The 23,017-nt window shown below is 38.3% G+C and overlaps 5 protein-coding genes across 8 annotated transcripts; 3 read left to right on the plus strand and 2 right to left on the minus strand.

Moving 5' to 3' along the window:
* On the plus strand, window positions 683–5,218 carry LOC18772312 (oxysterol-binding protein-related protein 3A). The gene is made up of 10 exons (XM_007207390.2): window positions 683–1,191; window positions 1,587–1,680; window positions 2,198–2,314; window positions 2,413–2,485; window positions 2,603–2,721; window positions 2,897–3,018; window positions 3,234–3,410; window positions 3,884–4,028; window positions 4,488–4,666; window positions 4,820–5,218. The coding sequence occupies exons 1-10, from the start codon at window positions 1,094–1,096 to the stop codon at window positions 5,064–5,066; spliced, it is 1,371 nt and encodes a 456-aa protein (XP_007207452.1). The 5' UTR covers window positions 683–1,093; the 3' UTR covers window positions 5,067–5,218.
* LOC18774343 (telomere repeat-binding protein 5) lies at window positions 6,183–12,174 on the plus strand. 4 transcript variants are annotated; one of them, XM_020566187.1, is made up of 10 exons: window positions 6,183–6,690; window positions 8,163–8,312; window positions 8,414–9,218; window positions 9,449–9,640; window positions 9,777–9,839; window positions 9,932–10,011; window positions 10,635–10,870; window positions 11,023–11,337; window positions 11,423–11,486; window positions 11,743–12,174. In XM_020566187.1, exons 2-10 carry the CDS (start codon window positions 8,232–8,234, stop codon window positions 11,893–11,895), a joined length of 1,989 nt encoding a protein of 662 aa, XP_020421776.1. In that variant the 5' UTR covers window positions 6,183–6,690; window positions 8,163–8,231; the 3' UTR covers window positions 11,896–12,174. The 4 variants fall into 4 exon arrangements, with proteins under 4 accessions (XP_020421776.1, XP_020421777.1, XP_007206321.1 ...); XM_020566188.1 differs by having other exon boundaries at window positions 6,183–6,685; XM_007206259.2 differs by having other exon boundaries at window positions 6,183–6,685; window positions 8,198–8,312.
* On the plus strand, window positions 14,163–17,416 carry LOC18773236 (scarecrow-like protein 9). The gene is made up of 3 exons (XM_007207153.2): window positions 14,163–14,281; window positions 14,587–17,030; window positions 17,149–17,416. The coding sequence occupies exon 2, from the start codon at window positions 14,693–14,695 to the stop codon at window positions 16,943–16,945; it is 2,253 nt and encodes a 750-aa protein (XP_007207215.2). The 5' UTR covers window positions 14,163–14,281; window positions 14,587–14,692; the 3' UTR covers window positions 16,946–17,030; window positions 17,149–17,416.
* On the minus strand, window positions 17,707–18,966 carry LOC18774125 (UPF0161 protein At3g09310). The gene is made up of 4 exons (XM_007206026.2): window positions 18,653–18,966; window positions 18,511–18,570; window positions 18,199–18,339; window positions 17,707–18,099 (listed from the first exon to the last, which is right to left on the minus strand). Exons 1-4 carry the CDS (start codon window positions 18,837–18,839, stop codon window positions 18,038–18,040), a joined length of 450 nt encoding a protein of 149 aa, XP_007206088.1. The 5' UTR covers window positions 18,840–18,966; the 3' UTR covers window positions 17,707–18,037.
* On the minus strand, window positions 19,800–22,993 carry LOC18773013 (uncharacterized protein At5g02240). The gene is made up of 7 exons (XM_020564996.1): window positions 22,270–22,993; window positions 21,441–21,709; window positions 21,287–21,323; window positions 21,079–21,176; window positions 20,870–20,931; window positions 20,316–20,439; window positions 19,800–20,149 (listed from the first exon to the last, which is right to left on the minus strand). The coding sequence occupies exons 1-7, from the start codon at window positions 22,550–22,552 to the stop codon at window positions 20,030–20,032; spliced, it is 993 nt and encodes a 330-aa protein (XP_020420585.1). The 5' UTR covers window positions 22,553–22,993; the 3' UTR covers window positions 19,800–20,029.

A 23,017-nucleotide genomic window follows, 5' to 3' on the forward strand; every position in this document is an offset into this window, starting at 1 on the left:
AGTGTTTTTATTTTATTTTTTATTCTATAGTTGTGAGATAGTACAATTATGTTCATTTTTTTTTGGATACGTTCTTTCTTTCTTTCTTAAAGCTTAAGCCTTTTGATTCAAATGGAATATTGGCATGTGAAAACCTAGGTGGCTTTGTACTACATAACAAGCTGTTAGAACCCAACGTCACATATCAGAAGAATAGCTTATGACGGGAATCCGGGATCGTATATGAGTTTTTTAGCGCATTTTCTTTATAAATTAGATTTTAAAAGAAAATTTCAAGTATGAACTCGAATTACAAATAAAATAAATTTTATTTTAAAGTGTCACAGGTGCATAGTATGTAACACTATTGGACAACAACGACAAGGAATAAATTTCAAATTTTTTAAAAATTTAATGAGGCAAATTGACATTAACCATGTGGTTAAGAAATCAAATTGGCAGATCATAAAGTTAAAAAAAAATAGTTTTTAGTGATGATGAATCTGATGATGATCAAAACTCTCTTTTTCGCTAAGTTAAAAAAAAAAAAAATGAAGAACCAAGTGGTAGTGGCCCCCACGTGGCCAAATACACACGTTACCGTGATAATAATGGACAACGAGGCCAGCGATTCTAGCGATTCTTCTCAAACGCGTTACGGGTCCAAGAAACGCATTTGCGCCTCGTTGCTTTTTGCTTGTATTGCCGGCGTCGGATTCGATGCCTGCCTTCGCCGCCTTTATGGATTTTTCTCAGTCCCCACTCTCTCTCCCAAACGCGTTTCCTCCACAACATTCAAAATAATTCAAAACATAATTTTTTTTTTAAAAAAAAAAGACAAAATATCCTTCCGTTGTTGACTTCAAACAGAACTAGCGCCAACGACTCGTTGCTAATCTTCGCTGTTAATCGCTTTGGTCTTATTTAAAATAAACATTTAAATCCAAATTTTCCACCTCACCCTCGTCAAGTCTCTCTCTAAATTAACCTCTCTGCCTCTTTCTCTCTCCCTCTCTCCCTCTCTCTCTCTTTTGCTTGATCGCTCGCTTTGTTATTGTTCTTCAGAAGCTGCTGTGCGAGCAAAATCAGAAACTAGGGTTAGCTTACATCGGAGATGGCTCCCAAGGATCCGAAGCAGAGTGGAGGTTTCTTCGCCTCGATGGCTTCCACTTTGACCAATCTTGGCAGCGCCATGACCAAATCCGTCAACGGGTATCAGTCAAATCCCTCTTTAATTTCATCTTTCGAGCTGGTTCTGTAATTCGTTTACAGTTTTTGGTTTCATGGAGATCGGATTTTGATTTGTGTCTGTTCAATTCTCTTGCTCTTGGTGTCAATTGAAGCACTGCTGGTGCTAGCTGTTACTGTAAAAGCTTTAAATCTGGCTTCTATGTTCTATTGGGTTTGAAATGAATCGCTTACTAATTTGGAATTTCTGTTGATGTGGATTAATTTAAGTGGTTTTTTGATGGTTGTGGCATTTACTTGGTGTTTAATTACTTAGAAGTACTGCCAAGTTCTGAATCTAATGTCTGCATGCTGAGAAGCTAGTTTTCTATGTTTTGAAGAATCCGATTGTGACAATTCTTGGTATTTTCACTGTACAGCATAGTGGGTTATGAGGGGCTGGAGGTTATCAACCCAGATGGAAGCTCAGAAGATCTCGAAGACGAAGCAAGGAAAGGAAGGTGGAAGCAGGAGGTACACTACTTTTCCGCCATGGAAATACCCAACTCCCCTATATGACAATGGAGAAAACGTTTCCATATTGGTTTTGTTCCCAATATAGTTGTTAGGGTTGCAAAACATTGTCAAGATTGCATTTCTCGCATGGTGATCAGCCCTTATATTAGCTCGTGTCTGATGGCCTTTGAAGGCAGGCATCATAGAGTACCATATGGTGCACTGTAATTATCACGTAGGTGATATAATACACACCTAGAATCAGGCATCCTGTCATTTCTAATTTTTCTTTGGACAAGCTGGATCAGTTCATTCTTAGTTGACTAAAATGAAACCTTTTCTTCCTTTATTCCTTGTATGGCAGCTTCTGTGCATGCCTTATGTTGATCTTATAAGCAGAAACTGATGCTTTTCCTATAGGGATAATAAGACAATCTATTTTTGTATTGATAAAAACTACTTTTTTTTTCTTTTCAAAACTTTCTAATGCTTTCATGCATGCTCAATTCAGAAGTTCTTCCTCTTTCTTTTTTAGGATCGGGATGGTTACTGGAAGGTGATGCAGAAGTATATAGGCTCTGACGTCACATCATTGGTGACCCTTCCAGTGCTTATTTTTGAGCCAATGACTATGCTACAGAAAATGGCAGAGGTTTGTGTTATTTGTAATTGAATGGCATTATAAGAAGCTTTGTTCAATCCGATCCTGTTCTCCTCAGTGAATCTTACAATTGCCCAATTATGTTACAGCTGATGGAATACTCCCATCTGTTAGATCTGGCAGATGAATGTGAGGATCCATACATGAGATTGGTGTATGCATGTAAGTATTTTCTGCATCTCTGCTCTGTATAGGCATCGCTGTTTCCACTTCATTTCCCTCTCCTTTTCTGTTTGTGCATGCACTGTATGATGACTAACTTACAGTTGCTGGTTGCAGCCTCATTTTTTATATCTGTTTACTTTGCCTTTCAACGAACCTGGAAGCCATTCAATCCAATACTTGGTGAGACTTATGAGATGGTTAACCATGGTGGCATTACGTTTATATCAGAACAAGTAAGTACTAAGCACCAAAACTAGCAATTCTTTGTTTAGTTATAATTTATGGTGCTTTGGGATGAAAATAAAAGCACTTTTTATTTATTTGCATGAATCTCAAGTTGTTTGGTATATACTGGGATGCTTATCATTATCATATTTAAATGAGTTTATGTTCTTGTATTCCTTCCAGGTCAGTCATCACCCTCCTATGAGTGCTGGTCATGCTGAAAATGAGCATTTCATTTACGACATAACTTCGAAGGTGAAAACCAAATTTCTAGGGAACTCAATTGATATCTATCCAGTCGGAAGGTAACATAATTTGATCTTTCTCTGTGGCTATAATTTTGTTACTAAGTGATTTTGTATCTTCTTAACTCCTTTGAAATTGTAATGGTAGCCTTTTATCATGAGATTTGAAAATGAAAACATTTTCTTCATCTAATGATTTGTGTTTAAGCAAGAGATGAAATTGCATAGTACTCTTTATTAACAACTTGTGTAACCTTTAATTGTTTTTTATGCAGAACGCGTTTGACCCTAAAAAAAGATGGCGTAGTCCTTGATTTGGCACCCCCTCCAACAAAAGTTAACAACTTAATTTTTGGACGAACATGGGTTGATTCACCAGGAGATATGGTTCTGACCAATTTGACCACGGGGGACAAAGTTGTGCTATATTTTCAACCATGCGGCTGGTTTGGGTATGACTACCTTTCTATTGTAGTGTTCACTGCTCATCACTTGTAGCATTGTTTGCATCACGTGACTGCTTATTGAGTAACATCTTGTGGATGGTATTTTGGTCATACAATCGAAGTTTCAGGTCTAAAACTATCTTCTAGGCTTCTATTAAAAAAAAAAAACTGTAACATTGTGAACCTACCTTCTTGTTGTTTTATTAGTTACCTACTCCTGATTGGGCACAATATACTCATGGGATGTGTTGATCTGAAACAAAAATTGACAACACCAAGATTTTAGACCAGACTGAGTGGCCAGGGGAAAAACTCCAAATGGAGGGCCAAAACTAATGTGGAAAGAGATATATGTAGTCAACTCCAGTCTTTTGGGATAATGACTTGGTTTGGGTTCAAGGTTTTTTTAATCTTTAGTTATCCTAGTGTATGCTCTATGTTGATTTCACACTTGATCTGATAAAATATTGTGCTTGCAGATCTGGTCGCTATGAAGTAGATGGGTATGTTTATAATTCTGCCGAGGAACCTAAAATATTGATGACTGGAAAATGGAACGAGTCAATGAGTTATCAACCCTGTGACTCAGAAGGGGAACCACTTCCTGGCACTGAACTGAAAGAGGTTAGGTTTTGCCAGCTACACCTTGTAACTTGAATCTTGTTTAGGAAAACCTGGAGTGGACTTCTGTCTGGTTCTTGCAAAGTGGAATTGCAGGTTCAGACCTGAGGTCATTGATAGCTATATTTGCCCTTTACATATCTGGTGTCCAGTTGGTGTATGAAGTTGTAGAAACCAACTAATCTTTATAGTTCATAGGCACTCCTATTGTTTTCATGGCCAGTTTTGAATTTTGTATTGAGTGCATTCTCATGATCATGATGCCATGTTATTTATCTCCCCAAAGACTGAGAAGATTGGTAACTATTTTATTTTGTTCCTTCCTTTTTGTCATATCAGAGGACTAGCGTACTAGTTGAGAACTTCTTTTTTGTCCATTTCTGGTGACCAAGCAAACAAACTTTTTTCTTTGTTTGTTCCTTTCAGTAAACTAATAGGAAATGATTCATTGTTTCATTGCAGGTGTGGAGAGTTGCTGATGTTCCAGAAAATGATAAATTCCAGTACACACATTTTGCTCATAAGATAAATAGCTTTGACACTGCTCCTAAGAAGTTATTGGCATCAGACTCTCGCTTGCGTCCTGATAGATACGCACTGGAGCAAGGTGACTTATCCAAAGCGGGTTTTGAAAAGAGCAGGTCTCTCTCTCTCTCTCTCTCTCTCTCTCTCACACACACACACACACACACACACACACACACACACAAAATACAGTAAGAAGATTGAATTGAAATATGAAAATCATTGGTAAAAACTGACATCTTAAATATGTCTACCTACTTTTTTGTCAGTCTGGAGGAGAGACAGAGAGATGAGAAGAAAAATCGAGTGGCAAAGGGACAGGAGTTTACTCCAAGATGGTTTGACAAAACAGATGAAATCTGTCCTACAACGTGGGATGACTTGGAAGTGTACCGTTACAATGGAAAATACACTGAACATCGGGCTGCAGTAGATAACTCAGACAGTGTTGAAGCGATTGACGTCAAATCAATAGAGTTCAACCCCTGGCAATATGAGAATTTGGCTGCTGCTTGAGGTGTATCATGTGATTGTTTTGCTTGTATAATAGTTTTGCATATTTATTTGTTATTCTTACCTTTGCTCGCTCCCCTTGGGAGTCAGTATCATGATGGAATTATAAGACGGATAGGCTTTCCTAGCTATGACATGGATGTGTTGTGGTGTTAGATCTTTTGCAATCTTTTATTATGAAAAGCAATTAAAGGTTGGAAATCTGACTCGTTCTTGTGTGACAATTTCTACGAATGTACCGAATGGCTCTGTTAATGAGGTGTCTGTGACTTAGGGTTTAGAATACAATGAAAGAGATGGTAGTGATGGTGGTCCTGAGACAGGCACGCATGATTATGTGCTGTTGTGATGGTGGTGGTGGCTCGCACGTGTAAAGGCTGTTGGCTGCTTCCAAAGTTCTTGGCGAGCCTCTGTTTCAGAGAAACATGGGTTTGTCTTTCAGCTGGCTGATGTGAACCGATGCGAAAAAAAGGTCACATTGTGGCCTGCGTTCTCTTTCAATTTCCTTCCTGTCCGTACTCTCAGGACCATTTCAGACCTTTTTCACTTGGTCCTCCCTTATCCATTCTCTCTCTCACCACAAAAATATGCCACCCTTATCCCCTAACTTATCGTTCTTTGCCTCACTTAGCATGTTGGAATGCTAGCTTTACCTCTTCCAATGAAATCCCATCTCGTGAATTTATGGACCTCATGCCATTGTAATGTGGGTTTGCTTTTTGGGTTTATACGAAGTGATTGGATATTTGTTTTCCGTCAAAAATTGGATGCTACTTTAGCTTTCATGTCATAAATTTTGCCCAACTACCCCAACGAGAGAGAGACATGTCTACAACTTTTTCATCTTAGAGAGACAATCATAGTGTCCATATAATTCGTTTGAGTTTTGATAATTTTGGCAAGCTCTCATTGCCCCTTTAATTTGACTGCACACTTCACCAGCTTACACACCCATGCGTGTATGCGTGGGGTAGTTCACAATTATGTTTAAAACGCGCTAATTTAATTTTGTTGAAACGCGTTAATTTAATTTTGTTGAAAAAAATTCTGAGTTCAAATCAAATTTGATCAACAAGGTTGTCGACTATAAACATCAATAATGAGAACATATTGACTCATAATTCAAGAGAGGACACATTTGTTGAGGAATCAACAAGTTATAAGTTGGAGTTGTGCAGATTTTTATTACTTTGGGACAAGTTCTTACATGAGCAAATAATTCAGGTATTTTTATACACACAAAAGCCTTGGTATGAGTTGGTCAAAAAATAGAAGACAAGGAACGTGGAACACGGTGGAAGGGCCTAGGAAGAGCAGCAAAGATGATTGAACCTCTCCCGTACGTACAGAAAAGTGCATTGTTTTTATGTGAACGAGATAAGATTCAACCCAGAATTATGGAGAGACTTACACGTGTCAAGAACAGAAGTGATGTGGCTCAAACGTAGGAACTGGTCCAAGAGGTTTTTCTTAACTGCTGTAGCCGGTAAACTCCCACCAGTTACCGGTTAGCTCAATTATGGGGATGAAGTTCAAACTTTATAAACAGTTGGGGGGTTTAAGAAACAAGTTGGGTGGTTTTCAGGGGGTTTTTGGTGATCAGACAGAACCCACTTTCATAGGTGAGGTGAGAATATTATGTGTATTTTAGACACTGCTTTCTGTGTCCCTTATAAGAAAAAACAAGAGTAATTCTCTCTTTTCAGGCAGGGATTTATATTTTCATCCATGAAAATGAGAACCCAGATCAAATTTTGCATGTATTTTTCTAGAATCTCATATTTTTCTGTTTAATATGCTTGCCCTGATGTGTTTTTATGTGTTTGCACATTTGAATTTCTTCGAATTTTTGTCTTCCAAATTCCCGTCATATGTACTCACTTTCTGGTGGAATTGTAATTCCTTCCTCTCTCTCTCTCTCTGTCAAATATAAATATGATGTTTGAACCAGTGAACTATATGATGATCTGCCGTTTTACATTCTGTCAGGGTTTAACGTTGGCTTCCTGTTCTTTTATATACTAATACATATGTTAAGTTATGCCTTCGTGACATAAAAAAGGTGTTAACTTTGTTATGATTTGTAGAAATTGAGGGGTCTTATTTAGGAACAAGTTGACATATATTGTATTCTGCAATGGGATGATTTCAAGGTTTTCTAACTACCCTTTTGTCTGTACTTTACCCTTTTAACTGTAAGCCTTCTTGTCTGCATTGCCTCACACATATACTATTCTAGTAATTTCTGCATTTGATTTTCCTTTGTTTTATTTATTTTATATGGGAGAATATGTAGGTCTGTATATATTTTTGTTCCTCCTTAGATTTTGGCTATCTGGAAGTAGTCATGAAGATGATTGGCCAGAAATGAAACTGAAAAATGAATTTCCCAGGGGAAAGGGAAGGACAGCAGGAAAGCTACATTTGGTTGCGCAGAGTTTTTGGAATTTATTTTGATTCTGATCTTCTGTTGTTCCGTTTTTTGAGTTGTACTTCACTGAATTAAATTTGGTCCCAAAGTTGGTCTTCTCTTAGTGCAGATCTCATTTTGACTTTAGAACTTTGGGTTTTGCAGCAATTGGTACAAGACCACTTAAAAGCATATAAGATCTTATCTGCATTATGTACCCGTTGTTAAAGAAAGAGTACGATTTGTTTGATGTTTTTGTGTCCTAGTGTTCTTGGTCGGTGTTCTTTTATTCATGGGATTAGGACACATAAATTCGTTTTCGTATTAAGTTATCAACCACCCAACAATTTGTTTCATATATGTTCCTTTTTTGTTGATCCGGCCTCTTAACCTTGATGCGATATTTATTTGGTTGAAGTACAAGTTTTGTTCTAGTTTCATCAGTATTAGTCTATTATTTACATCATACAGCCCAGCTTCACCCCATGCAGTGGTCTTTTACCTTTTTTCTTTCTTCACATGCATTCGATGCAAGAATTTCCTGGCTGCCAATTCTGCTACTTGTTTTTCACAAATTTCTATATTTTCCATTCCTCAACGCATAAGTGAATTTCATGTCATTGTTTTTATCTTGTGATGTTGAACTGATTGCATTAATTTTGGTTAGCTAACAGGGTCTTGTTCTGTAGGCCTTGAGATTAAAGAAGCTTGTTACTTTTAGCAGATGACTTTTTCTACTTGCGATGAAAGTCTGAGATATGGTATTGCAGCGGAGGTTGGACTATGGCTTCAATGGCTACCAGGTGCCTGAGGTTCCTCGAGCTTCTAGATCAGCCAGGGTAAAGGCTTCCATGACCAATCTTATGGGTTGCCTGTTGACATTCTATTTTGTATGTACAAGGAGTCCTGATCTTGTGATCTATTAATATTTTTGGTTCAGGGAAGGGTACCTATCAAGAAGAAACTAGAGGCCAATCAAATTCGTGCTTTTGAGATTTTGGCCAGTGTAGCTGGTAAGTTATTGCAGGAGAGTGAACATCCTCTGCCAACAAATGATTCTTGTGGAAAGGATGCGCATTTCATTTTTGATGATACCACTAAGAGCAAACAGGAGAAAGGAAACTTGTCAAAGGAAGACCCGTGTGAGCGCGGAAGCTGTGATGAGCAAACCCTTTTATGTGTGGGCAGGATGCAAGAGTGCCAACAAAGTTATACATTGAATGGGGTTTCACATTCTCAGGAAAATTTTAGTTATGAGATCAACCGAGCATCAAAAAGTTTTGATCATTCAGAGAGTATATATTCTAACAAAATATTCAGTGACTCTCCCTTATTTGGAGATTCTGTTGAAGAGAAGCCACGGGGTGTACTTAAGAGGAAGCTAGAGACTGGACCATCAAAGGATATGAGCATAAAGGATGAAAGAACCCAGATTTTAGGCAATTCTGAGGATATAATGAAAGTGGAAGGGATGCCTCCTGAACTGGTCAGTTGTGGGCATGATGTAAAGACTTCCTTTTCAGGGGACTGCAAAAATCATGATCCTTTACTCTGCCATTGTGCTAATATTAAAGTAGATAGTAGAGATGATGACGAAAACTGTGTTAGGTATGCCCAACCCCTCAGCGTGGTAAAAGAATTTGAGCACCCACCAGACGCCGGTGATGAGAAAATAAATAATCTTGCTGCGTCCAGGCACTGGAGAGTAGCTCCTGAGAGGAGGATTGGGGGTTATTCTAGAAATGGTAATTGGCTTTGTAATGCACTCTTGTTTTGAATGTAAAGTAAGTTGTAGGTGTTATGATTAGTCTGTTGGATTTCATGAACTGTGCAATTGATATTAGTTTCCTATCAATATCCTTGGCTTAGGATAGAAACATTTTCTCTTGTGCCCTTTTTGGTGTATTGACTAAACCTTTCTGGATTTTATGTTCGTTATGATAAATATGCTTTGATGGTGGTTTGATGCTTTCAGATGGGAAGATCAGGCAAGTTTACCGCCACGGGAGAAATTGTTATACACATCAAAGATCACAGAAGATTTATCCTTTTAAAAAGAGAAAGTTCTTTAATCGGATGCCACTCGCTACACCTGATAGAGGGTTTAACTGTGAAAGCATATTTAATTCTCCTGATAAGAGAGTAAATAGTGACAACTACTGCGCAGGTTCAATGATGCATACTGTCCGCTTTCCATTTTCTACACATGTGCACAGTGCACATTATACTCTCCATTTACATTGAAGGTTTAGGTTTTAGGGATGTATCAAGTTTGGCTTAACAATCCTAGCTCCTAAATGCAGAAATTGGACCATCATCCTCAACAACAGGTGGGCAAGTACCACTCAAGTCCAGTGATTGCAATGGTAAGAATATCTATTGACGTTGTCTGGAATTCTACTACATATTGCCATTTTACTTTATAATTTTCTTACACACTCTTCCTTTTGTTAATCAGTGAAGCTTAGTATTAAATCCTTCAAGGTTCCCGATCTCTTTATTGAAATTCCTGCAACCGCAACTGTTGGTTCATTGAAGGTTTGTGTTATTACCTTTTTCTGAGCTGTTGATATGTTAACTTTGCTTCCATATTGTTTCCCTAGGTTTCAAGAAACAATTAACATTTAAGCCTAACTCTATTTTTTGATGTGGTGTGGTGGTGGGGTATAAAGTTATGGTGTGGATTTTAGAATGTCATATGAAATATTTAGTCAAATCAAATGTGTTTCACCAAAGCCATTGCAGGTTACTTCAACTTATCAAATAAGTAGTTCTTGACATTATTTCGATACTTTTTAAGCTGGAAAACTTAGCCTGGCTGACATAGATGATTGGGCGATTGCAATTCCTTAGACCAATCAAGGTTGGTTGGGTGGAATGTTAAGTTTCATCCCTGCGTTTGTACTTTTGGGGCGTCAGGAATAAGGAGGCATTTTGCTTTCTAGGTAGTTCATAGCTGGAAATTAGACTATCAATTACAATTAAGAATATGCTGAAGGTATGCAATCTTTCTCTATCATACAGTCTTTTTCCATTTTTGCGTATTTCATTTGACCTCTTAATTATGTTGGGAAGAAAAATGGATCCAAATACGGTTCAAGAAATCTCACGCTATTATTTTGTTTAGATTTAATTGGTAATATCTGATGTTTTTTCTGTAGAGGACAGTAATGGAGGCAGTAACATCCATACTTGGAGATGGATTACATGTTGGCATCCTGGTCCGGGGAAAAAAGGTCAGAGATGACAACAAAACTCTACTTCAGACTGGGATTTCTCAGGATGAGAAGAGTCGTAATTTGGGCTTTATGTTGGAGCCAAAACGTGCAAAGCTTACATATTCTCCACGCAGCAAAGATCCTTCTTTGCCATCTGGCAGATCTCGGGAGTTAACCAGGTAACGGTTTAGCAAGTGTTAGCTTATGAATTGGAACTTCTTGTAGTGGTTCTTTCCCCACTCTTGCAGCTCATACTCTCATTATTCCTAGTTTCAGTACCTAAGAGTTAATCTGGTTGCCTTATATTCATGAGGGTATGTTTTGTTGTCAGGCATTCTGCATCTTTGGTGTCACAACCGGGGACTTCAAATGTCTCCCCAAATCCTCCAGTAATTAATTTTGGTGGTTATGTTAAAAGAGACCTAAACGCAGTTCCCTCTCTTCCTAGTACCTCTATTGAAAAAACCCCACAAGCATCCCAAGCTCTGGTTGCAGTTCCACCAATTAGCATGAATGCATTGGCTGTGGTTCCTTTTCATCGGAAATCTGGGCATCCAGAGTATGTACAGCGCCGGATCAGGAGACCTTTCTCTGTTCCAGAAGTAGAAGCATTGGTTCAAGCTGTTGAGAAACTCGGAACAGGAAGGTTGGTTTGATCATTATCGCTTCGCTATGGTCAAGGAATATTAGTACCATGATGCAGACTATGTGACAGTTTTCTTGGGTTGCAGGTGGCGTGACGTTAAGTTGCGTGCTTTTGATGGTGCAAAACATCGAACTTATGTGGATTTGAAGGTGAGTAATTAATTTGAGTACAAGGTCAAATGGATTTTTCGGGTTAGTATTTTTTCCCTGAATTCATCTATAGTTCGTTTTTCAACCTCATGTAGTTTGAATAGTGTTGAACACCCTTTTACACTTTGAATATTCAGTTTTGAGGTTTAAAGCAGTTAAGCTGTTGCCTTGTATCAGCGTCGTCTTTATGATAGCCCATGGCCTTAGAAAATGTACTACATTGTTGCGCTCCTAACAAAATGTGGAAAATTTGCAGGACAAGTGGAAAACATTGGTACACACAGCAAGAATCTCCGCCCAGCAAAGGAGGGGAGAGCCCGTTCCGCAGGAGCTTCTGGACAGAGTCCTAGCTGCCCATGCCTGCTGGTCTCAGCGGCGCGCCAAGCAACAGGTCAAAGCAGCAGTCTGAGGCCTAGGCTTTGTAAAAAAAGATCTGGGAAGAAGAGGGTATCTGTATGTAGATGTTACAGCTAGAAAATTGTCATGTAAATGAGACTTGATGTAATATGCTATTTCTCTCACTTGATCCACAAGACACCAATCTATCCTTTCCCAGTTAAGAAGAGTCTTGTGTGATATGTAAATGATTGTTTATGCAGCAACTGGAGTATGCTCTGAGACTTCATTAAATCCACCAGACATCACATGGAATATATATAATATGACAAATTGTTTGATTTTCTGCCAAGATTTTATGCCAGTGCATGCGTATATTTCCTATCCTCTCTCTCTCTCTCTCCTTGAAATCAATTTTGTCGATCTTTTTTCTGAGTTTTTATATCTGTCACTCAAATAGTATTTTGTTATTTTTCTGCGTGGGTTAAGTTTTTTATTTTGGGTTTGTGTATCTTATACTAATCGGTTTGCAATTGCCGTCATTGATGATGCAGACTGCACTATAAGTCTTAAGCACTATTTATCTTAATCAATGATCTTAATTGCAATCTGACAACATAAAAGAGTATTAGTATGCCCTGATCAACAACAGAATCACTTACCCACTATATCATATACATAACAAAGATCTATAAACTTGAAGCCTCACTGCGCTCAACACATGGTTTACTAATTTCTATAAAGACAATGGAGCATGTGAAGGAATTCCAATTGGTTTGTTTCTAATTGGTGGTCCTTGGTGTGGCATGTGCTTAACTTGGGTTGATCAATTTTTTTAAAGCTTTAATCTTAATTTATAATTAAAATTGTTTAAGCCAACTCCTGAAAAGGAGCTTGATTTGCAAATCAGTGATCTCAAGTTCGAACTCCCATAACACGTTGAGAATGTATATATGTGAGAAACCCCCCCCTCCGTCCCCTAAAATATCTCTAGTATAAAAAACTAAATAAAATTGTTTGAAAGTACCTTAAACATGCCCACCATAGTCAAAGGGGTAATTTGCTTTTCCATTCAAACAGTGGTGAGGACTCGTTTTCTGCTTAAAAAACTGAGTACTATGTACTTGCAACTTATGAGTAATTCATCGAATCGTTACCAGAAACAGGGCTAAATTATGTTTTTTGACCATCGAACATTAGTCTTCAACTTGGGTTATTATTTAATTGTTAATTGTTGTTAGTGGCATAACAAAAATCTAAGACAGCACAAAGCCACACAAATCACACATGGCAAATCGGATGGCAACCAATTGAAGGAGTCAACCTACGATGGAAGCACTTTTTTTAATGAGCAAAAGCACTTTCTGTCCTTCTCAATAAGAATTGAAATTTCGTCCTTGCCTCTTTCTGCTATCAGAAATATGCCTCCCCACTCCCATGCTCATGTGTCACACTCCTTTCTCTTGCTATTCTTGTCAAACTTTTTTTTTATATATTAGAATAATTATGTCAAACATTTTAAATGTTTTTAAAGCACTATCATTAACAAAAGAAAATCACTATCAGTGACAGTTAATTCAACATAAAATCTTTATGACTTGACCAAAAAAACATGTCAGTTAGAAAATATTTCTCTTAAAATCTAGAGCCTTTTAATGAATTCTTTTTCCAAAATTTGACAGTGGACTCGAGAGTGAGAGTGAGATTTATTTCCATATTTGGCAAATGAACTCACAAAACAAAATAAACGTTTTGCATTCCTATAAAACAAGAGGAATTGTTCTTAAGCGATTGTTCATAGCATGACTCAAATGAGAGACGATTCATCCTCATTTTCGAAATTCATATAGGAAGATTAAATGACAAATTAAGTTTACACCAACTTCATTGTAAAAAATTTATAACTCATCGAATACAGACCCCCGAGGTTTTCTGTTTTTTTTTTAAGTTGGTCGAAAGAGATTTTCTATTAGAACTCTCCGTTTTCAATATCACTTGTATAAAAAAAACAAAAAATTTGGGTCATTCAAATGGAGACGTTGCATTTATTATGAGGTTCTAAAATCTTGACAATACAAGGGCATTTCTGTAAATCTGAACAAAGTGAAAGTGGGGTGAAGTGACTAGCTTGTTCTGCAGAAGTGGAAAGAGAAATGAGCCACGTGGGACAACATTTCGTTTTCTGATGGACACGTGGCAATCAGGAATAGGCAACGTCGTCCAGAGGGTCATGATACACGGGAAGACAAGATGAAACCGGTTCGTCTCATGATATGGACAGGCTATACCCGGTGAAAACTTGATATCAACGGCTGGTGTTCGTCTAATAACCCAGAAAGACAACCTTAAAAACTTGAAAGAACAACGTGAGCTCTCCTATGAGTGTTCCATCTCTCTGCTCGCTCTGCTTCTCTCTGCTGCAATCTCTCTGTGAGCTTCAGGCTTAGCTCTACTCAGAGGTAAGCTTTTGATATTTTGTGGTTTGACATAACCCAAGTAGATTAGAGGTTTTGTTTGTTGTAGCATTCCTGGGTTTTTGAAGTTATTTCTGTTCATAGTTGACCTTCATATTGAATTAACTAATTATATTTTTATAATTGAGAAAAGCTACCTGTTTCAGTGATTTTTCTGTGATTATGCTGTGAAGTTTTGGTGTTTCTTGTTGTTTAAGATGCTTTAGTTTGTGAATTTTTGAAGTTTGAAAGTTTGTAGATGTACTTGTGGAGGTTTCCATTTTCATTTTGGTATTTTAATGGTTTTTTAGGTTGAAGAAGGAAACTAATTTGGAAGGAAATTCTGCAGCTTTTTTGGATTTTGGTTCTCTCTCCTAGTTGGGTTTTTATAGAGACTGTAGAGTAATTACAAAGTTCATGACAATGGATCGTCGTCTTAGGGCTTTCTCTGATTCTTTCAATGGAGTCCAATTAGGGAACCGAGTTTTACCCATTCTTTCACATCCGAACATCGTGGCCCGATCCCAATTCGATAGTAATGCCTTCTTAGATAATAATTATAAGGAATTTAATTACCCTCAACCCGTTCTTACCCCAAATAATGTATCTTCATACGCAAGTGTGAGCCCTGAGGACGATTCTCAGGAAGATTGTGACTTTTCAGATGTAGTCTTGAAGTACATAAACCAGATGCTTATGGAAGAAGACATGGAGGACAAGACTTGCATGCTTCAAGAGTCTTTGGAACTTCAAGCGGCTGAGAAGTCATTCTATGAGGTCCTTGGAAAGAAATATCCCCCTTCTCCAGAGCTACACCAGGATTATGCCATTCAATATGGTGAGAGCCCAGGAGATAGTTTTTCTGGAACTAGGAGCAACTATATCACGAGTACTTGTAACAGTGGTGGCTATTTCGGTGACAATACCTTGATTCAAAGTCCAGATGGACATTTGGCTCAATTAAAGGGTCTTCCAGCTTATAGCATTTCTCAATCACGTTATGGCTCTTCAACTAGGGTCAGTAGCCTGGATGGGCAGGTGGACTCTCCTAGTAGTCTTCATATGCCAGATTTGAATACTGAGAGCCAATCTGTTTGGCAGTTCAAGAAGGGAGTTGAGGAGGCTAGTAGATTTCTTCCTGGTGAGACTAAGTTGGTTGTTAACCTGGAGGCAAATGGGCTGTCGGCTCAAGCGCCAAAGGTTGGGACCAATGGTGAAGTTGTCAAGGTGGAGAAAAAGGATGAAGGAGAATATTCTCCTAGTGGATCAAGGGGAAGGAAGAATCTGTATAGGGAGGATGACGATGTAGAGGAATCAAGGAGAAGCAAGCAAGCAGCTGTTTCTACTGAATCTATTCTGCGGTCGGAGCTGTTCGATACTGTATTGCTTTGTAGCACCGGGGAGGGTCTGGAGCGCTTGGAATCTCTTCGCGAGGCCTTGCAGAATGGAATGAGCAAAAGCATGCCACAGAATGGGCAATCCAAAGGATCAAATGGAGGGAAAGGTCGCGGTAAGAAACAAACTGGTAAAAAGGAGGTGGTGGATTTGAGAACCCTCCTAATCAGTTGTGCACAAGCAGTTGCAGCTGATGATCATAGAAGCGCAAATGAACTGCTAAAAAAGGTCAGACAGCATTCTTCTCCTTTTGGAGATGGGACTCAGAGACTTGCTCATTGCCTTGCTGATGGCCTTGAGGCACGCTTGGCTGGTACTGGTAGCCAGATTTGTAAAGCCCTTGTTAGCAAAAGAACCTCTGCTGCTGATTTCTTGAAAGCTTACCATCTATACCTTGCTGCATCCCCCTTTAAGAAGATATCTAATTTTGTTTCAAACAAGACAATAATGAATCTAGCACAAAATGCGACAAGGGTCCATGTCATAGATTTCGGTATCCTTTATGGTTTCCAATGGCCCACCCTTATTCAACGTATTTCCTGGAGGGATGGTGGACCTCCAAGGCTTCGGATTACTGGAATCGAATTTCCCCAACCAGGATTTCGGCCAGCTGAGCGAGTTGAGGAAACAGGACGTCGTTTGGCAGCTTATGCTGAGAAGTTTAACGTGCCATTTGAGTACAATGCTATTGCAAAGAACTGGGATACCATTAAACTTGAGGAACTCAAGATTGACAGGGATGAGGTTCTTGTTGTGAACTTTTTATATCGGGGCAAGAACTTGCTTGATGAAAGTGTGGCTGTGGACAGTCCAAGAGACAGGGTTCTTGATTTGATAAGGAGAATTAATCCAGACCTTTTCATCCATGGAATTGTTAACGGGGCGTTCAATGCCCCCTTCTTTGTTACCAGGTTCCGAGAGGCATTGTTTCATTTTTCTTCACTGTTTGATATGCTTGAAACTGTTGTACCCCGAGAGGACCGGGAGAGGATGTTAATTGAGACAGAGATCTTTGGCAGGGAGGCATTAAATGTTATAGCTTGTGAAGGATGGGAGCGGGTGGAAAGGCCAGAAACATACAAACAATGGCAAGTCCGTAACTTGAGGGCTGGGTTTGTGCAACTACCTTTAGACCGAGGGCTTGTGAAGAGGGCAGGTGAGAAAGTGAGATCTGGTTACCACAAGGATTTTGTCATTGATGAAGATAGCCGCTGGCTGTTGCAGGGATGGAAGGGACGAACTGTCTATGCCCTTTCTACTTGGAAACCTGCTTAAGAAACTTCAAAAGGCACAGTTATTAGTGCTTGTAATCTGCTTCTTAGCCCTTCGGCATTCAACAAAGATACTGGAGTGATTCAAGGTAATTGTGTTGCTTGATTTAAGTTTTTGTTATGTTTTATCCTCTCTCTCTCTCTCTCTCTCTCTCTCTCTCTCTCTTCTTGTTATTGCCCTCCTCACATTTGTTGATAATCTGGCAGGTAAAAGGCGTAGCTGACTTTCACTGTTGATGGTTAATTATGGATCATGCATTATAAGAGATGGTCATTGGTGTGGTGCTTTGTCTCCCTGTAGAGAGTCTTGAAGTCTTGAAGAATTTTGTAACACTTACCTTTAGCAAGGTAAAAGTCCGTCACCATGTTCACAATCTTTGTTCAATTTAAGAAGCAGAACAGAAAATTGTGCAGTTTCATACCAGTTGTGTTTCTAAACTTTCTATGAAAGAAATTCTCTCTCTCTCTCTCTCTCTCTCTCTCTCTCTCTCTCTCTCTCTAAGACAATTATACTATTCGTTGTAATTGGGATTTCCCTTGTTTATTAGCATAAGTGGCTTTTTAAAAACAATCTTACCCACTTCCTTAAAAGATTTAAACTTTTCTGAAATACCATATTCTTTTTAGCTCAAGTCATACTCCGCCGGAGGCATCTGGAGTTGGCCTGCTTATAGAATTTGGTATCTGAGTCTGACTACCACCATAGAAATGGAATTTGATTCGCCAGGCAAGGCAATACAAGACAAAGCACAAAAGAAACAGGTCTTTGGGATCAAATGCAAAGCTGCTTCATCATTGGATTGGAAGGACCAGTACATGAGTCCCACTAACTATTAATTTATGCCCACTTAATACATACTTCAACCTGGTACTAAATTGTCGGAGCAAATCATATTTTATGGATGATAAACAGGTACTTAACGACTTTAATCATGTTGTGGGGCAGCAGAACCATAAAATAATGTAATTTCGGCTCAACGTCTCATAAGGCTTGTAGCGGTTAAGAGCATTCATTCCTGTACCGAAGTTTTAGTTCAATTTTCCCTCTCAAACGAAAGAACTTTTAATCTTATACAGGGAATATAGCATAATTCATCTATTCTTCTTCAGGCAAACTTGTCTCTTCGAACCATCGTGGAGGATCATATCCAGTGCCACCTAAAAATGAGAAACGAACAATTCACATAAATTTAAAGACCCAAAAGAATTTAAAGGAATAAAAAGAAACCCAGCAAAATTAAGAACGGGTTTAATTACCAAGGGGATTACAACGACAGATTCGCCAAGCTGTCAAGACTGAACCTTTTGCAAATCCATATTTCTTGTAAGCTTGCATTGAGTACTCACTGCAGGTTGGGACATACCGGCAACTATTCAGTAAGAGAGGTGAGATTTCCCCTGCACTTTCACAAATTTGCTTAATTTAGTCATAACCCACCATTATTATTACTAATTAAAAGTCAATGACTTTCTTAATCACGTTTAAATTGACGATAAGTAATAATTAAAAGCAACTTCCAGAGAAAGAAGAAGAAAAAAAGATGCTTAAGAAGAAAAAAAGATGCTTACTTTTGTAGAATTTGAGCACACATAATGCAGCTTTAACTCCCAAATTGTCCACTTCCTTATCTGCTTACAAGCGAACTGCTTGGTGAGCATTTTCAGTATGTACGGAAATTGAGAGAGAGAGAGAGAGAGAGAGAGAGAGTACCTTGTGGATTGGTCGGGTCGGATTCTGTGTCTCCATTCAGTCCATTGATTATGGGGCGACGGCGAGCCCTCCAGGCATGGGATTGATTGGGGTTAATTTTGCGGGAATTGAAGCTAGGGTTTTGCGATTGAGATTGGACAGTTATAGCCAGAGGTTTATGGTAGTTAACCAACATAACAACCGCCATCTTCAGCTGCGCTTCGACTCGAGCGCGCCTTATGATATTTTCTCTCCCTTTTTGTTCCGGCTACGGCGTCGTTTTGCATGTTTATTATGTGCACCACATTTCCTTTTTCTTTTTCTTTGTTTGAAATATTTGCACCACTTTACTATATAGCTGCGGCTACGGCGTCATTTGGCATGTTTATTAAATTATTATGGGAGATTCACTTTTATACTTAATATAAGAGTCCAAATTATAAAAATATCTTATATTAAATAGACTTTAGAAATACATTCAATTTCTCAAAGCTCATTTACAACATAACAAAAAGGCTTTTAAGTTCTTTTAAATTACAAAACTATCATTGATTTCTTAAAACAAACTCAACTCCAAAACCTCATAAAAAAGCCCAAAACACTCAATAAAGTATCAAAGTAATTTAATAATCAAAATTAAATTTAATAAAATCAAGTTTCATTTTTTAAATTTATTTATAAAAATTAAATGATGTAAAAATTATTTATAATTTTATTGCTAAAAATAAATATATGACTAAATATCTCAATTATTATTTACACCACATTTCCTTTTTGCACCACTTTATCATATCACCATTCACTAGCGCCTAGCGCCCAGGCGGCGCCTAAGCCAATTTTTCGAACCTTTGAGCTGCTCAAGTCAGGCATCGACCCAGAACCCACATAACTGGCCCAAAAAGCAATTTATCAATTTACTAGCGCCTAGCCGATGCAGAGTAAACTTCCAATCCATTACTGAAAAACTAAAGAGGAAAAAGAAACAATAATAAAGGAAAATATAATGGGTTTTATCCTCTAATGTTCTTTTTCTTTTCTTTATTTGAATACAAACCTTTTGAGTAATTTTCAGGTGAGACCATAACACCGCCACTTGATCTTACACTCCATTCACGATAAATTATTATCAGACAAGCTCAGGCAACCCAAATAAAATGCTAGACGACCATATAAAACTAGGGGATGCATACTCTTTAACATTGTTTCACTGATAAACATCTTAATATGCTAGTTTATTTTCTGCCGTTCTTTCCCAGTTTTTTTTTATTTTTAATAAACACACCCATAAAGGGATATCTTCTCTTTGGCATTACAATCCAAAACTGAAAGTAGATGCTCTAAAATAAAACTTGATAGGATATAATATTGTTCCCAGACCAACAAGGTATCTGCAGAAAATCAGAACCGAGTAGTGATCTGGGAAAATAGAGCCTTGAAATCCTTGGTTGGTGTCCCAGTTCCCTCAGGCTTTGAGGCCAAATCAAATGCTTTAAACTTGGCCTCCTCGAACTGTAGTGCCTGATCAAATTAAAGGGGCGTACAAAAAGCAAGCAAATTAGTAGAATGCACCGCCATTGACCAAAAAACAGATACTGCACAACCAGAAGACCCATGCCAGCTTCGAGGTAAGTAGAGAAAATGAAACAAGGAAACTGTTTATTTGCACAGCCCCTACACACAATACCTGAATGCAGACTTCTGCAACATCAGCTCTGGCAATGGTTCTTGTTTCTGTCTTCAGAAGCTCATCATCCTTTCCAATCAGTAGTTCACGGATACCGCCTTCTTTATCTTGCAAGCCTCCAGCCCTAATTCATTAATAGTGGTCTAGATTAATTGGATAGTTAAAGAGAATAACAAGAAGTATCAGTTGTATAATGACTAGTTTCCAGCATTGCTAGGTTCAACAATATAGTGATTTGAATTTCTATTGTACACTTGACTGATGCACATACCACACAACTAGTTCTAGAAGTTTTAGTATCTGCAGCTATGAGGGGTCACATAAAGAAAGGATTGTGTGGGTTTTTAAAAGTGCCATTTTGTTGAAGAATAAAAACCCAATGCTAAGTAGCATAAACAACGCTTAGGCTTCCTACTTTTTCATTTGTGAGGTTTAAGGTCATATAAATACATCAAATTTTCTGTAACAGTAGTAAGGAAACCAGCCCATGATGTTACAAAGTCCATTAATTACGAATATATTGCTTGAATAAGTATGAATATAACTAGACCAACCTTATGATTGTGTATGGAACACCAGAGTCAGCCAAATACTGCTCAGCCTTCCTCTTCCAAACCTGTATAGCGAACATATTGCATATCACTTTTATAATTAACTTATAAGAAGGAAGGAATAAATCAAAGTGAAATTCCATTTCTACAAACAGAACGATGAAAAGCTAGCAGAAAAGGAGGTAACTCAAATGTAGAAAGGAATTACTGACCAATATATTCCCATTACCCAAGCTATTGAGGGGATTATTAATATCTGTTCCACCCATAGACCCAACTAACACAATTTGCTTCACTCCCGCAGCCTTAGCTGTTAACATTCATCATATAAATCAAAATGGGATTTACCATACAATTCACAAAGTACAAGCCAAATAGACCATGTTTTGAGTAAATGGAAAGAAGGATAAAAATTCTCACCAGCATCTATTTGGTTTTTCTGTCCAATCCAATCAACCTAAGATGCAAAACGATATATTAAAAAAGGAGGAAAAACTACAACTACAAAAATAAATATTTTTCTACAACCACATAAAACTGTGATTCTAAAAATCATAAAAATGAAGGCACATACCTGTTCAGGATATGACCCATCGTCAAAATAGAATTCAGGCCTCCCACCTTTGGTTGGATCAAATCCAGGTTTCATCTTTGGCACAGCACTTGTAAGGATAACGAGAGCATCAATGCCTTGAATTGCAGGTAGAATGCTGTTGGCATCCCTTATATCTCCAATAAAAATATCATCTGCTCCACCAATGCTCTCTTTGCTCTCTTCTGTCCTAACCAGACCCCTAGCAACATACTGGTCTGCCTCCCTTAACTTCTTATAAACTATTTTACCTGCCAAGAATCCCCCAATAATGCATTTCAATTATAAACTCTTCCTTTAACATAAGGGCATGAAAAGTCCTCTCCGACATTCATTGCCATAGATGTCGAGTAACAACTCAAAATAAACGCATCCACAATCACAAAACACACTTTCATCACCATAGATGCTGAGTTTTTTTTTTTTGGTCAACGCCATAGATGCTGAGTGACAACTTAAAATAAACACATTCACAACAATAAAACACACGGGCATCACCTCACTCAATCACACATGCTTCTCCACATAAACACCCCCAATTATCTATTACACTTACATTTCTGCCCACTCTCATTGACCCACCACAAATCTCACACCCTAAATACTAAATACACATCTTCTAATGCTTTTTACCAAAAAGCTCTCTAATTTATTGAGTCTATGACTCACTGAGCCCAATAATCCAGTAAAGACAAACAATAAACCATCCAAAATTCAGACCAAATCCATATAAACAAGTGAACCCAACCCCCAACAAAACTTCACTTTCAACAATTAACAAAAAATAGGGAGGGAGAGAGAGAGGGAGTACCAGTTCTACCACCAGCTCCAGTGACAAGGACTGTGCTTGGACCCGAATCCGCCATCGCCTTTGTGATCACTCGTACACTCCTAAAACCCTTTCTCACCCTTCTCTGGACAAACACGGATGAAGCAGAAAATGAAGTCGAATAATGAAAATAAAGGCTCGAACTTTCTGGATGTGCCACCCAACTACATTTATGACATTGACGGACGCTGCGACTGTTGCTAAATCTACAATTAATATTTGAGATCACCAAGGGGACACGTGGTGCCACTGCCACCGTTGCCATTTCTGATGAGACCAAAAACTTAGTTGTACGGACCAGTTTCCATACACCCCCCCGGTCACAATTGCAATTTTGCAACCAGCTCAGCGAGACTGACAGAGAGAGAGGGCTTCGTTCTTCGCTGGTAGCCGTTAATGCACCGGCTTTAGTTGGTTGGTTGGTTGTTTGGTTTTCTCTTCTACAATTCTACTTAATGCCTTATCTCTTTGCCACTGGATATGAGTCATGACAGGGCCATAGCCCATTATCCATAATTTAAGTTATGTTTAGAGAAATAATGATCAAATGATCAAATGGGTTTTATTTACTTTCTTAGCAGAAGATAAAAGTTACAAACTTTACCAAAAACAACCATGTCCACAGCTCACAGCTGTGTCTGTATGGCCATATCCCATAACCCATATCGCATAATTTAACTTATGTTAGAGAAAAATGATCGAATGATCAAATGGCAGAATTTGAAAGTTA

Source organism: Prunus persica, chromosome G6, assembly GCF_000346465.2.
Source record: "Prunus persica cultivar Lovell chromosome G6, Prunus_persica_NCBIv2, whole genome shotgun sequence".
In the NCBI taxonomy this organism is placed as follows: Eukaryota; Viridiplantae; Streptophyta; class Magnoliopsida; order Rosales; family Rosaceae; genus Prunus; species Prunus persica.